Here is a 15,806-nt window from a genome sequence, read left to right on the forward strand (position 1 = left end):
GGGGTAGCTCTAGCGCCTCGCCTTGTGGCGGCGGCACTGCGCGGCCTCCTGCCCCGCCATGAACAAGCGGAGGAAGTGGGCCTCCCGTACATGGTGGGAAAAATAAGACCCCCTCCCTAAAATAAGCCCTAGTGCTTATTTTTGGGGTAACACGGATACAATATTGGACAAATGGCTGTCCAGTTCTTCTTGAAAACCTCTAGTGATGGAGAACCCACACCGATAAGCAATTTAAACAACATTTCCCCGTGGTTTTTTTCTCCACACTGCAGCAGGAGTTGGTCATATGCTCTAATTTCCCCCCCCCACTCCTATTTTTTTTAAATTTTTCTTTTAATACAAACATTTCATCATTTATTAAACAGTGTGTCATAATTTTTTTGTGTCATGATAGTTAAAGCTTACCACCATATTCTATATCTATATTTCTGTCTCTATATATCTCTATCTATATTATATATGTATATGTATATTCTATATATCTCTATCTCTACCTACCCATCTATCTATACACATGCTTATTTTAATACTGGTACTTAAACCTCACAAACCTATTATTATAATATTTCTCTCCTTAATTTATTTAACTTTATAAAACATTATTTTCACATTTACTTTCTAACCATGGATAGAATAACTCCTGTATATTATAATAATAAGATTCTTCCTTTGCTTTAATTGCAAATCTATTCATTTCTGCACATTCTAATATTTTTTTAAATCACTTTTTCACCTGGGGTGGGGGAGTCTCTTCACCCAATTTTGTGCAAATGCAATTCCAGCTGCGGTTACTACATGAATAATCAAATATACATTTTCTTTGCTATATTTTCCTGACAAGATGACCAAACCAGAGGTTGCTGCGGCCATCTTCTCCAACCACATTTGGAAAGAGTGAGGACAAAGGAAAAAGAAGGGAAGATGGGAAGAGAGCAAGGAAAGAGGGGAAGGAAGAAGACAGAAGAGGAAAGGAAAAGGAAGGAGGGAGTGGGGAAGGGAGGGATGGAGGGTGGAAGGAAGGAAGGTTTGGGTTTTTTTTTGCTTCTGCTTATGTCCACCACCATAGGATCGTACGACCCTAATGTCATATGGCCATGTGCTCTTATGGCCCCCAATTCTTGTCCCTTAGAGAAATTAAGCTGTGGGAGGAACAGGGGGGTGACACTCACCTCCGAAGGCTGCCCTGCACCGACCACAATCAACTTGCCGTCCTCCAAACCAACCAAGATGTGGCTTTTCTCCTTCGTCACGGATACGCTGTGGATGGGGACCTTCATAACCAAAGAGGGAATTGCCAGATGCAGCCTGGAAGGAGGGATAACCAAGACCATTATGGAGAGACATTTCCCAGCCTGCCGTCTTCCAGATAATGGAAACCAACGCTTCTTACCCTGCCCAGAACTCTCCTTGATGGAAAGGGACAACAGTCCTCGACTTATGACCACAACTGAGCGCAAACTTTCCGCTGCTAAGCGAGATTTGAGCTGTGCCCCGTTGTACAACCTTCCTTGCCGCAGCTGTTAAGCGAATCCCTGCAGACGTTAAGTGGGTGACCCGGTTGTTAAGCGGACCTGCCTTCCCACTTGTCTTTGCTTGCCAGAAGGTCGCGAGAGGGGAATCACGTAACTCCGGGACGCAGCCCACCGTCATAAATATGAACCAGTTGCCGAGTGTTCAAAACTTGATAACACAAACGGCCACAAGGATTGCGACTATCGTTAAGTGTGAAAAGCAACCATAAGAATTTTTTCCCCCAGTGCCGTGGTAACTTCGGTCACTAAATGAATGGTTGTAAGTCGAGGACTACTCGTATTGCTGCTAACCTGGTCAGTTCAAATCAGGAATGAGGTCTCGGAAGAGAAGAACAGCTTTGGGAAGACGGCAGGAAGGAGATTTTTGTGATAGGCTGTTCCCACGACCCAGGGGGGGGGGAGGGGGGAGGTGACAATGAAGTGTCAGTTTCACAGACCTGAGCGAGCACAAGGAGGGGCGTGAGACAAGAGGCAGCACAGCACAGAATTTGATGGTTAAGAGGAAAAAAGGGAATTAGGATAGCCTTTGCTGCCCCAGCAGGATATAGCTAGTGTAGGAATTAAGAACCGTCTCCTTTAAGAAAGTACCTCATGGGAAATGTAGGCAGAGACTGCCTTATGGGAAATATAGTTCCATAACATGTGATCACATCTGTGTTTCTGATTGGACACTGGGGCATTGTTCCCGCGTGCAAAGTTTATATCCAGGCAGTTTAAATGCCTTTGTGAACTGGAAATAGTAGTGTTTTGTATCTCCACTCAGCACGGGAGTGAAATCATCATCTTTTTACACCACGTGATAGGACAGATCATGGGGAAAGTCAGAAGAATCTTAACACTGAACTGTAAGTTTTGCTATTAAGGATGCCTGATAATAAACTTCATCTGAATGAGATTCCTAAGCGTGGAGTTAACTGCATGCCCCCAGCAAGCCTACAACGCCCGAGGCAGAACATAGCCACTCCCTAGAACTGTGATGGAGAATCTATGGCATGCGTCCCACAGGTGGCACGTGAGGTCCTTTCTGTGGGCAAGTGAGCCCTCGCACAGCTGAGCTCCACTGTGCATGTGTGTGTGTGCCTCCCGCCGACCAGCCGGTTTTCAGATCTCTGCCGCGCACGCGTGAGATGTAGGCGCATGCATGGGGGGAGGGTTGCGTGTGCATTTGTCTGTTGCAAACACTCAACAGACAGAATCTTGCCAGAGTAAACGTCTGCTACTCTCACCCTAACAGATGTATCCTGGGGGATTCTAGGGTAGGGACGGCTAATCTTTTTGTCCGTGTGTGGTGAAATTGTGTGCGTGCAACAACGCACATGCACGGGCCCACATCCATAATGTTATGAGCCTAGCGCCCCCCCACGTGCACACCCCCCCGTGCTGCCTCATGCATGGGCGTAACCCCCCCTCCCCGCGCCCCATTTTTGGTTCCAGGAGGCCCAAAACAGAGCACGCACGCATGAGGCAGCACGTGCGGGGGTGGGTGGGGTTGTGCACGTGCGGGGGGAGGGGCGCTAGGTTCATAACATTATGGGTGTGAGCCCGTGCATGTGCGTTGTTGCACCCACACAATTTCGCCACACACGGACAAAAAGATTTTGTTTTAAGGGATATGTCCATTTCAAATACTTAAAGGCCTGGATCAAAAAGGAAAGTGTTGTTGCCCCTTAACTCACTTTTGCCCATGAGTGGTGCCATCCGTGCTTGATGCTGTCCCCTTTCTGAAGGTGAGCTGATTATTGCTCTTGAGGCCTCCTCGCAGCCCGATGTGTCACTTCCTATCCCAATGGGCCCCCAAATATACCTGAAGGGAGCCAACCTTCCAGTGGTGGGATATGACTGGTACGCTCCGGTATGGGCGTACCGGTGCCTGCTGGGAGTATCAGGTACAGGTCGAGTATGGTGCTCCAGAGGGCCCATCCACCCTTACGTATATTTGAGCCGATCGGGGCATCCGTGCATGCACACGAAGTATACGGCACCTGCGCGACGCTCCGCCGAGCATCTGGAGCCTTGCAGGTGGTAAGTAAGCATGTGTGCGCTGCACGCGTGCATGTGGTGAACGCTTGGCTCCGTTGCCCCGTACCTGTTGCACCGGGATCCAGAACCCACCACTGCAACCTTCCCCTCTGGTGCCCTGTAGGATGGGAGGCGTTTGAGAATCTCTTGGATAGGCTACACTTGATATCCGCTAGATAAGCTGGGCGACAGTTCCGAGGATTCCTTAAGCAACAGGGCTCGTTTGAGTAGAGATGACGCAGTTTCGAAAACGCCCGGCTAATGAAAGGGCTAGGGAGCATCGTGAATTAGCCAGGATTCTCCTAGCAAGCTGTTGTTCTCTTTTCTCTGCCCTTTTCAGAAAAAAGTGGGAAGATATATTGAAGACGGTTGGAGTCATCATCCTTCTGGCGGTGCTCCTCTCTGCTCTCTATGTACATTTTAGGCTGTACTGCGTGGTGACTGAGCAGGGCCTCAGACCTTACTAGCTTTTTGCAGGGCGAGGAAGAAAAAGCTCCCTTTGTTATCTCACCCTTGATGCTACTACCCCGTCAAATAATGAAACATCCACATGCAAGAACTAAGTTCGGAGAGAACTCCAAAGGACTCCACCGTTCAATCCTGAGTCACAGTGATTATATTATATTCCATATTCTCCTGCAAATGGAAAAATGCGGTGGGGGAGGGGAGAATATATTTTGTACATTGTTTCCTACTTGCCAAGTTAATGGTGCTATTTCATTTTTTTTCAACAATTGTACTGCCTATTGACTTAATCTGAATTCTTGGTCTAAAGCTAGAAGTGAATGCTGCTATGGTATAGACGTGTCCCTCCTATCTGCCCGCTTCCAGTATTACTGGCATCACCAAATAAATAAACTGGAAACATATCAGCAAGTATTTTCTGTTGTGGTTTTTCTACCGTTTTGGAATGAGTGATATATTGGAATAATGGAATAGCAATAGCAATAGCAGTTAGACTTATATACCGCTTCATAGGGCTTTCAGCCCTCTCTAAGCGGTTTACAGAGTCAGCATATCGCCCCCAACAACAATCCGGGTCCTCATTTCACCCACCTCGGAAGGATGGAAGGCTGAGTCAACCTTGAGCCGGTGAGATTAGAACAGCCGAACTGCCGAACTAGCAGTCAGCTGAAGTAGCCTGCAGTGCTGCATTTAACCACTGCGCCACCTCGGCTCCCTAATATGCTATCGGAACAGGTAATTTATAACCTATGAACATTTGGCATCCACAACAATGATTATTTAGTTGCAGCCTTAGCTTTATAGGAATGGGAAGGGAGCAAAGAGAGGGAGGGAGGGAGGGAGGAAGGGCCAAAGAATGAGGGAAATGCCAAAATATTTGTGAATTAGGAATTAGGCCAATGATAGATGGATGGCTGAGTTTAAATGACATTTGAAGTTAAATAGTTCATCATTGTTAGCTTATCAAGCAATCTCAAGCCAAGTGAAAGGTCAGAAAAGCTGCCACCAAGTCTATTAGCATCTTAGTAATTGGCTCCAGGAGGCACGATAAGCATTAAAACATAATAAGTGTCAAACAAACCATGTAACACATCACCCTTTTTTGTGGGGTAATGAGTCAGCCGACGCTGAGAAGTTCTAGCTTCCGTGTCACATACCAGACAAGCAAGTACAAAATGTTCACATTAAAATGTGCTGAATTCTATGAGTTATGAAGCAGTCAAGTAGGAAGGTATGCGTATATTTGGTTGAAGGAATTGATTTATTAATTGTTCTCACTGTCTGGAAGTTTCTCCTTAGTTCTAGGTTGCTTCTCTCTTTGATTAGTTTCCATCCACCACTTCTTGTTCTGCCTTCAGGTGTTTTGACTCCTTTGGGGTAGCCTGAAGTATTGGAAAACTGCTATCATGTCACTCTTAGTCCTTATTTTCTTTAAATAAATAGATAGATAGATAGATAGATAGATAGATAGATAGATAGATAGATAGATAGATAGATAGATTAGATAGATAGATAGATAGATAGATAGATAGATAGATAGATAGATAGATAGATAGATAGATAGATAAAGATAGATAGTTACAAACAAACAAAGTTACAAACACGAAAACAATACATCATTAAAAGAGCACAACAGTCATACTATTTGAGTGGGGTTGAAGTCTTTAGCCCCAGGCCTGTCGGGACAGCCAGGTTTTAAGGGCTTTGCGGAAGGCCTGGAGGGTGGTGAGGGTGCGAATCTCCACGGGGAGTTCGTTCCAGAGGGTCGGAGCAGCCACCGAGAAGGCTCTCCTCCGGGTAGTTGCCAGCCGACATTGGCCGGCTGATGGAACTCGGAGGAGGCCTAATCTGTGGGATCTTATTGGCCTAGTGGAGGTAATTGGCAGTAGGCGGATTAGACATACCCAATTCCTGCAACCATTCTTTATGTGTTTTAACCTTGAGCCTCCCTAAGTTTCAAGAAAGTTTCACGCGGGTGAAGATGCTACAACCTGCCAACCACCAGAAAACTCCCCAAAGGCTTTTGATTGCATTTGACACATTGTATGATTTGCTGTCTTATAATGCCATTCAAAAATAGCAATAGCACCAGCAATAGCACTTACACACCGCTTCACGGTGCTCTAAGCGGTTTACAGAGTCAACCTATTGCCCCCAACAATCGGGGGTCCTCATTTTACCGACCTCGGAAGGATGGAAGGCTGAGTCGACCTTGACCCGGTCAGGAGACAGCCAAATTGCTGGTGGTGGGCAGTCAGAATTAGCTTGCAATACTAACTACCGCGGCACTTGAAATGAAAATGAAACAAAATTTTAAAAAATGCCCGGTTTCATCCGTTTAACATTTTTATTGAGTTATAAAAACACTATAAGATACACAATAGTAAAAGCAGTGAGGAGGAAGAAGGGGGGGGAGAAGTGAGGAAGGATAAGAAAAAAAGTGGCATTGAGTTCCACTTTGATTTCTACTATGGACAAATAGTTGCAGAAGTTGATGGCGTTGGCTCAAATGGCAAAATTGGCTATTTTGATTAAAGAAAAGAATATTAACGGTTACAGAAGTGGGTTCCTGCCAGTTCGCACCTATTTGGTAGAACCGGTTCGTCAAATCTACCGAACCGGTTAGAAGAGGTTCCACCAGTGGACTCGGAAAGCTGGCCACACCTACAGAAGTGGTTCCAAAATTTTTTGAGACCCATCACTGCCACACAGAGAGACAGACAGACAGACTGACACAGAGAGAGAAAGAGAAAGGAAAAAATAAATAAATAAAAAAAGAAAGAAAAAGAGAGATGAAAGAAAAAAAGAAAAAGGGACAGAGACAAAAGGAAGGAGAGAGAGAGAGAGAAAACACACGGCCGGCAAGCCACTCCCACCAGGTCACATGGCTGGCAAGCCACTCCCACAAAGGAGGCCACACCCACAGAGTAGGTTCCAAAAATTTTTGAAACCCACCACTGAACGGTAAGTTCTTTTATTTACATGCAGATACCGTTTCTGAACTTCGTGCTTGAAGTGGAAAAGAATGGAACTTTGATTTTGGGTTTTACTGAGTAGATTGATGGGTCTTTATAGAAATGGCTTGTAGAGATTGTTATGAAAAAGCAGAAAGTTGTGATTTGGTGCAAATGCCTTATTTTACTGCAACAAAAATGCCCAGTTTCATCAGGTATATCTTAACTTTCATATTTCTACATGCCTTTCATTCCTTTATCCCAGGTTTGCTTTTGTGATTGGGAATAATTCATCTAGTCCTCGATTTACGGCAGTTCATTTAGTGACCAAGATTACAATGGCGCTGAAAAAAGTGACTTACGCCCGTTTTTCACGCTTATGATTGTTACAGCATCCTCACGCTCAACGTGATCAGAATCCGGATGCTTGGCAACTGGTTCGTACTTACGACGGTTGCAGTGTCACGTGATTCCCCTTTTACGACTTTCTGACAAGCAGAGTCAATAGGGAAGCCAGATTCACTTTACAACCGTGTTACTAGCTTAACAACTGCAGTGTTTCACTTAGCAACAGTGGCAAGAAAAGTTGTAAAATCGGCAGTCTCACTTAGCAACAGAAATTTTGGACTCAATCGTGGTCATACGTCAAGGACTACTGTACTCTTTAAACAATGGAAAATCATGATTTTTCATAAAGAATATAAAGGCAAAGGTTCCCCTCTCACATATGTGCTAGAGTCGTTCCCAACTCTAGGGGGCGGTGCTCATCTCCTTTTCAAAGCCGAAGAGCCAGCGTTGTCTGAAGACGTCTCTGTAGTCATGTGGCCGGCATGACTGAACACCGAAGGCACATGGAATGCTGTGACCTTCCCACCAAAGGTGTTTCCTATTTTTCTACTTGCAGAAGCCAGATTCACTTAAGAACCATGTCACTAATTTCGTCAACTGCAGTGCTTCACTTGACAACTGTAACAAGAAAGGTCATAAGAAGGGGGCAAAATGTCACTTAACAAGTGTCTCGCTTAGCAACAGAAACTTTGGGCTAAATTATGGCCGTTAAGTCAAGGACTCCCTGTACATAATGAAGAAGGAAGGAAGGAAGAAAGAGGGAAAGAAAAAGAAAGATAAAGAGGGAGAAAAAGAAAGGAAAAAGGAAAGAGAAAAGAATGCATAAATGCTCATAAATGCACTGCTCTAATTTAATAGTACATATTTTTTGTGGCCAGCATGACTCAACGCCGGAAGGCGCACGGAACACTGTGATCTTCCCACCAAAGGTGTTTCCTATTTTTCTACTTGCATTTTTTACATGCTTTCAAACTGCTAGGTTGGCAGAAGCTGCTGGGACAAGTCACAGGAGCTCACCCTGTTACGTGGCACGAGGGATTCAAACTGCCAACCTTTCTGATCGACAAGCTTAGCCACTGAACTACCACCGCATCCCTTATAAAGAATACATTGCCCTGCAAGTTTTCATAAACGCTTCTGAAATTCCCTTTTGAAAGAAAAGCTTATAATGGTGTGTAAAAAACTGCACAGCCACTGGTGACTCCTCAGTCAGCTCCCAACAAGCAAAGTCATGGGGCAAGCCGGACTTAATGGCCACATGATTAACTTGACGATTTCAGGGATTTGGTTAAGAACCGGGCCCAAAAAAGATGGTAAAATCTGGCACAACTGACTTAATCATTCCTAGCTTAGTGTGCAAGGAATTTGCTGGTTTTTGCGGGAAGAATGCCAAATGGGTGCATTATTGTGGATAGTGTTAATTGTCCTTCATTCCTTTTTCACATCCTTCCCTTCATTTCTTCCCTCTTTCCTTCATTTTGATGCATCTTCCTTCCTTCCTTCTTGTCCCCCTCCCTCTATTTTCCCTCTTTCTCTCATCTTCTTTACTTCCTTTCCTCTTCTCCCCCTCCTCCCTCTATTTTTTCTTTCTCTTATCTTTCTCCCTTCCTTCTTCCTCTCCTCCCCCTTCCTCTATTCTTCCTCTCTCATCTTCCTTCTTTCCTCCGTTCCTCTTCTCCTCCCCACTATTCTTCCTCTTTCTCTCCTACCCCTTCCTTCCTCCTCTTTCCTCTCCCTCTATTCTTCCTCTGTCTCTCCTTCCTTCCTCCTCTCCCCTTCCTCTCTCTATTATTCCTCTTTCTCTCCTCCTATTCCTTCCTCCTCTTTACTCTTCCTTTATTCTTTCTCTTTCTCTGCCCTTCCTTCTTCCCTTCCTTCCTTCCTCCTCCCCCACCTTCTCTATTCTTCCTCTTTCTCTCCTTCCTTCCTCCTCTCCCCCTCCTCTCTCTATTATTCCTGTCTCTCCTTCCTTCCTCCTCTCCCCCTCCTCTCTCTATTATTCCTCTTTCTCTCCTCCTATTCCTTCCTCCTCTTTACTCTTCCTTTATTCTTCCTCTTTCTCTGCCCTTCCTTCTTTCCTTCCTTTTCTTCCTCCTCCTCCTGCAGGCTATTCTTCCTTTCTCTGCCCTTCCTTCTTCCCTTCCTTCCTTCCTTCCTCCTCCCCCACCTTCTCTATTCTTCCTCTTTCTCTCCTTCCTTCCTCCTCTCCCCCTCCTCTCTCTATTATTCCTGTCTCTCCTTCCTTCCTCCTCTCCCCCTCCTCTCTCTATTATTCCTCTTTCTCTCCTCCTATTCCTTCCTCCTCTTTACTCTTCCTTTATTCTTCCTCTTTCTCTGCCCTTCCTTCTTTCCTTCCTTTTCTTCCTCCTCCTCCTGCAGGCTATTCTTCCTTTCTCTGCCCTTCCTTCTTCCCTTCCTTCCTTCCTTCCTTCCTTCCTTCCTCCTCCCCCACCTTCTCTATTCTTCCTTTCTCTCCTTCCTTCCTCCTCTCCCCCTCCTCTCTCTATTATTCCTGTCTCTCCTTCCTTCCTCCTCTCCCCCTCCTCTCCCTATTATTCCTCTTTCTCTCCTCCTATTCCTTCCCCCTCTTTACTCTTCCTTTATTCTTCCTCTTTCTCTGCCCTTCCTTTCCTTCCTTTCCTTCCTCCTCCTCCTGCAGGCTATTCTTCCTTTCTCTGCCCTTCCTTCTTCCCTTCCTTCCTTCCTTCCTCCTCCCCCACCTTCTCTATTCTTCCTCTTTCTCTCCTCCTATTCCTTCCTTCCTCCCCTTTCCTCTCTATTATTTCTCTTTCCCTGCCTTTCCTTCTTTCCTTCCTTCCTCCTCTATTCCTCCTCTCTCATCTTCCTTCCCTCCTCCCTCCCTTCTTTCTCAAAAATAACTTTTTTTTAAAAAAAAGAGATAAAATATTTACTACAAAAAAAAAACCATCAAATCGCCTACAACCCGATATAAAAAGACACTTGCAAGCACTGTTTCTTGCAGCCAGTCCGCCAACTTCCTTCCCACTTCCCCCATCCTTGTCCAAGAAGCGTGGACTTCAACTCCCAGAATTCCCCGGTCCTCCCCGTTCTAAGCCCCCCCGCCCCCCCCCATAGGTCTGCCCTCTGCATCCTCATCTGGGATCACCCTGGAGGCGGAGAAAGAATTCCCGGCGCGTGACGTCATCGCCATGACAACCCGCCAACTGTAATGCAACCGCCTTGCCCGCCAGCTGCAATTTGAGCAAAGCCCCCGCGACGGGTTGGAGGGCGGAGACACCAAGCAGAAAATATATATATATATATATTTAAATTTTGCATTTTGTTTTATTTGCTAATCAGACCTCGTTGCATGCTGCAGGACCACCCATGGAAACGTCTTTCGTGGAAGAGGTGGCTGCATCTTTAGTGCGAGAGTTCCTGAGCAAAAAGGTGAGTGGGGGTTGGGAGAGGAAAAGGACGGGAGGGGGGAGGAAAAAGCTTCGGGGCGCCCCTCCCTCTGGTGCCCAACCTGGAGAAGAGCCCCGGATCCCCTCCGGAGACTACATTTCCCACAATACATTTGGGGGGGATGGCGAGGCGGAGAAAATTTTTCCTCCTTCCCATAGGCAAACTGTTAAATTATGTTTGCAATTAACTTTTAGTGTTTGCAATTAACTTTTAGTTTTTTTTTTCAGAGCAAAAACAATACAAATTTAAAGAAAAAGGTAAGCGTAGATAAGTAGAGACAGAAAGAAAGAAAGAAAAAGAAAGAAAGAGAGAGGGAGTAAATCAGGGAAGGAAAAAAGAAAGAAAAGAAGAAAGAAAAAAGGAAGCGTAGATAAGTAAAAGAAAAGGGATAAGTAGAGATAGAAAGAACCAGAAAGAGAGAGGGAGAGAGGAAATCAGGGAAGAAAGAAAGGAAAAAGAAGGAAAAGAAAAGAAAGAAAAGAAAGAAAAAAGAACTTAGAGAAGTAAAAGAAAAGGGACAAGTAGAGACAGAAAGAACAAGAAAGAAAGAGAAGTCAGACAGGGAGGGAGGAAATCAGGGAAGGAAAGAAAGAAGAAAGAAAAAAGAAAGAAAAGAAGAAAAAAGAAAGAAAAGAAATAAAAAAGAACTTAGAGAAGTAAAAGAAAAGGGATAACTAGAGACAGAAAGAAAGAAAAGAGAGAGAGAGAGACAGGGAGGGAGGAAATCATGGAAGGAAAGAAATAAAAAGGAAATTGAGAAAGAAAGAAGAAAGAAAAATGAAAGAAAGAAAAAGACGGAACAAGGAGGGCTTTGAATCTTTTTTACAGATATAACCTTTATTGTCATTTTTTACCGTGAGCACAAAGTCACACATTAAATATGAAATTCGGTTGCCTTTACAGCAGTGATAATTGTATTAATATCTTACCCTTTCTCTCTAAAGGGTACATTGTCCCCCCTTCTTTCCTTATTCTATCCTTTCTAAGCATCCTATCCATAAAGCACAAGTTCATTTACGCCCCTGTTTTCAGCAAAAGTCCATAAAGAGGTCCCAGTATTCCTCAGTCTCAGCAGGACTCCAATTCCCAGAATTCTCAGCAATAATCCTGCAGGAGAATTCTGGGAATTGGACTGTGCATTTTCAACCATGCCGGGTGAGCAATTCTGGGAGTTGAAGTCAACTATGTTAAAGCATGCTGGCTGGGGAATTCTGGGCATTGAAGTCCACACATCTTAAACCTCTTTTAAGAGTTATGAAGCTTGAGAAACACAGTGCCGACAGCTTCTCTGAATATTATGATTACACCGACTTCTAAGTTAACCAGCGGTGTGAAGACTGAGGTTATCTTTTAATACTGATTCATAGCATTATCTCTTTCCTACCCAGGGCTTAAAGAAGACAAGTATCATGATGGACGAAGAATTTCCCCGTACCGCGCTCAGCATCAACAACAGGAACGAACTCCGGAGTGTTTTGCACCTCCAGTCTTTATACAAACAAAACAAGGTAAAAACTGGACAGACATTCCTGCATTTTTGAACAAGGTTCCCAGGAAGTTATAAGTCTTGATGGGACAAACCCGTTCGAGCTAGAGTCATAGAATTATATAATTGGAAGGGGCCTGTAAAGGTCATCTAGGCTAATCCCCTGCAGGGGGCACAAGCAACTACTTTCATAATTGGTGGGTTTTCGGTTTCTTCTTTAAAATGAGCGTTTTAACGATCTCAGGGACAATCAATCAATGGGTGCTTTAAAAGTTGTAGCTGTTCCATCACTGGAGGCTCTTAAGAAAATACTGCCTGAAATGGTGTGAGGTTGGTGAACCTTTTCATGTGCTGGAAACCAGAAGAGCAGCCGTCTGGCACGCAGGCAAGCACCGGGAAAACAACCTTCTGGTTTCCAGAGCACGCATGCACACCGGAAACTGGAAGAGTCAATGAAGCCCCCACCAGCCCGCCACCGAGAACAAGCCACCACAGCACCCCTCCTCCTGCCGCTTCTGCCAAGGGGGCGGGGCTGCTTCTCGGCTGGAGCGCCACTTACTCTGGTGCCAGACAGATATTTCTCTGACGGACTTAGTTCCTACGCAGCCCCGCTACTGGTATTCTGGAGCACCCAAGAAGGGCAGGCGCTCCAAATCGCAGAAGCGCATTGGTGTCGCAGGCTAGAGGGCTGTGGCTGGGCAAGAAGCCCGCTTGGGCAGGGGGGGAGGGAAGCTGGGCCGTGACCCGTCAAAAGCGCGGAGGACAAAATCTCGCTCGACGAAAGCGCGCATGTGACGTCATCACAGCGCGACAAAAAAAATTAAACATTGAAATAAAATTAAAATTAAAGCAAGCCGATTCACATAAAGGTAAGGGTTAGGTTAAGGGTTAGGGTCAGGTTTAGAGCGTTAGCGTTAGGTTTAGCGTTAGGTTAAGGGTTAGCGTTAGGTTTAGCGTTACGTTAACGGTTAGGTTTAGGGTTAGATTTAGGGTTAGGTTTAGGGTTAGGTTTGGGGGGGTTAGGGTAAGGTTTTAGCTTTATTTTTACATTTTTCGATCACAGCGCGATGTTTTCGTCGCGCTGTGATGACGTCAAATGTGCGCTTTCGTCGAGCGCGATTTTGTCCTCCACGATTTTGTGGTGGAACCAGCTGGGCACGCGATCCATGGATTCTGGCCATGTTTTTATGGGTTCCGGTGCGCCAGCCAGCTGTGATAGGAAGATGATCTGGTTTGTGGTGCGCGTATGCGTGCATGTCAGAATCCAGAAGACCAGGGGGCCGGTGAGCACACATATACTGGAAGGTCATCTTCCCGTCGTGTGCATGCGCACTGGGCGGCTGATCTTCCAGTTTCCATTATTCCCGCGCGTGTGAAGACCAACTGGCTGGCAAACTGTAACCCGGAAGAGCAACGGGCGATAGCTCGGGTGCCCGGAGAGATGGCTCTGCGTGCCAATTCCGGCATACGTGCCACAGGTTCACCACCACTGGTATAAGGTCTCCTGCCTGAGGTGGGGGCTTGACTAGAAGAACTTCAAGATCTGACTCTGTTATTCAGTACAGATAGTCCTCAACTTACAAAAGTTCACATAGTGACCATTCAAAGTTACAACGGCACTGGAAAAAAATGACTTACGGCCATTTTTCAGAGTTTCAACCTTTGTAACATCCCCATAATCATGTGACCAAACTTCAGACGCTTGTCCACCATATTTATGACGGTTGTAGTGTCCCAGGGAGTCATGTGATCCCGTTTTGTGACCTTTTCACAAGCAAAAGACAATTGGGAAGCCCGATTCACTTAAGAACCATGTCACTAATTTGTCAACTGCAGTGATTCACTTGACAACTGTAACAAGAAAGGTCATAAGATGGGGGCGAAATTCACTTAACAAGTGTCTCGTTTAGCAACAGAAATTTTGGGCTAAATTGTGGTCATAAGTCAAGGACTACCTGTACATAATGAGGAAGGAAGGAAGGAAGGAAGGAAGGAAGGAAGGAAGGAAGGAAGGAAGGAAGGAAGAAAAAGATAAAGAGGGAGAAAGAAAGAGAAAAAGAAAGGAAAAAGGAAAGAGAGAAAAGAAGAAAAAAGAATGCATAAATGCTCATAAATGCACTGCTCTAATAGTACATATATTTGTGGCCAGCATGACTCAACGCCAAAGGCGCACGGAATGCTGTTCCCTTCCCACCACAGGTGGTTCCTATTTTTCTACTTGCATTTTTCACCTGCTTTCGAACTGTTAGGTTGGCAGAAGCTGGGACACGTCACGGGAGCTCCCTCCATTATGCGGTGCTAGGGATTCCAACTGTCGACCTTTCTGATAGACAAGCTCAGCGTCTTAGCCACTGCGTCCCTACATGACCACATGACCACGGAGATTTCTTTGGATAGTGCTGGCTCTTCGGCTTTGAAAGGGAGATGAGCACCGCCCCCTAGAGTTGGGAACGACTAGCATATACTGATTGTGCGAGGGGAACCTTTAATTTAAATATTGTTTTAAAATATCACAAAGCAGGAGACTTGAGCCTAGAACAATTAGGCTAGAAATCAACTTCCTCACTTATAAAGCCCTTCATGGTATTGGACCTGGGTACTTGAGAGACCGCCTGCTGCCAATTACCTCCAATAGACCAATCAGATCCCACAGATTAGGCCTCCTCCGAATTCCATCCGCCGGCCAGTGTCGACTGGCGACTACCCGGAGGAGAGCCTTCTCTGTGGCTGCTCCGACCCTCTGGAACGAGCTCCCCGTGGAGATTCGCACCCTCACCACCCTCCAGGCCTTCCGCAAAGCCCTTAAAACCTGGCTGTTCCGACAGGCCTGGGGCTAAAGAGCTTTTGCCCCCCCCCCCCTCGAATGGTATGGTTGTCATGTGCTTTTAAATTGTGTATTGTTATGTTCGTCTTTTTTATCCCTTGTCTGTACCCCCTTCCCTGACTTGGATTGTGAGCCGCCCTTAGTCCCCTTCGGGGAAAAGGGCGGCATATAAATGCAATAAATTCCAATTCCAACTCTCTCTGTCTTTTGCAAACCGTAAAATCGAGTCAGCCTAATTCTAACGGCCCCTTTTATCTTACTTTTTCTACTGCAGGCCAAAGAGACGCCTCTAAAAACCATTCTGGAAATCATGGTGAGCTACTTCCTGGAGCTCCAGGGTAACCAAACCTTCCTGGGAAATTCCTCATTTCCAGAAAGTAAAGCCTGCCCCACAAGAAGTACGGAGAGTTTACCTCCCAAGAATTTCCTCTCTGGGGAAGCCACTCGAAGGCAGACGGCAGCTGAAAAATCTAGAAAAGGAACTCCCAGGTATATATGACTTTTCAGAATTTGATCCTGAATCTTAACCAGTCATTGACTGCATAGAGAAAGTCATACAGTGCATACGGTGGTAATTAAACAAACACGGCTGCCATATAGTGAATCCACGGTCTGCAATGGCTGATTTTGTTTTGTTTTTGGGCTGGAAAACGGAAGTACAGGTGGTCCTCGACTTACAAACACAATCAAACCCCAAATTTGTTTTTTTGCTAAGTGAGAATGGTTTTTAAGTGAGTTTTTGGCCCCAT

The 15,806-nt window shown here is 45.5% G+C and overlaps 1 protein-coding gene across 1 annotated transcript in view; it reads left to right on the top strand.

Annotated features, from left to right (window-relative positions):
• Positions 1-10,615: 10,615 nt before the first annotated feature.
• The window catches only part of MINDY4 (MINDY lysine 48 deubiquitinase 4), a 104,643-nt gene continuing 99,452 nt past the window's right edge, over positions 10,616-15,806 (top strand). The window contains exons 1-3 of the mRNA XM_087712373.1: positions 10,616-10,729; positions 12,136-12,255; positions 15,332-15,546. Coding sequence (XP_087568499.1) covers positions 10,667-10,729; positions 12,136-12,255; positions 15,332-15,546 — 398 coding nt within the window. The 5' untranslated portion in view covers positions 10,616-10,666. The remainder of the gene's footprint in view (positions 10,730-12,135; positions 12,256-15,331; positions 15,547-15,806) is intronic.

The sequence above is a fragment of the Thamnophis sirtalis genome, unplaced genomic scaffold (assembly GCF_051295495.1).
Source record: "Thamnophis sirtalis isolate CommonGarterSnake01/CBP01778 unplaced genomic scaffold, rThaSir2_p1.2 scaffold_4, whole genome shotgun sequence".
Lineage (NCBI taxonomy): Eukaryota > Metazoa > Chordata > Lepidosauria > Squamata > Natricidae > Thamnophis > Thamnophis sirtalis.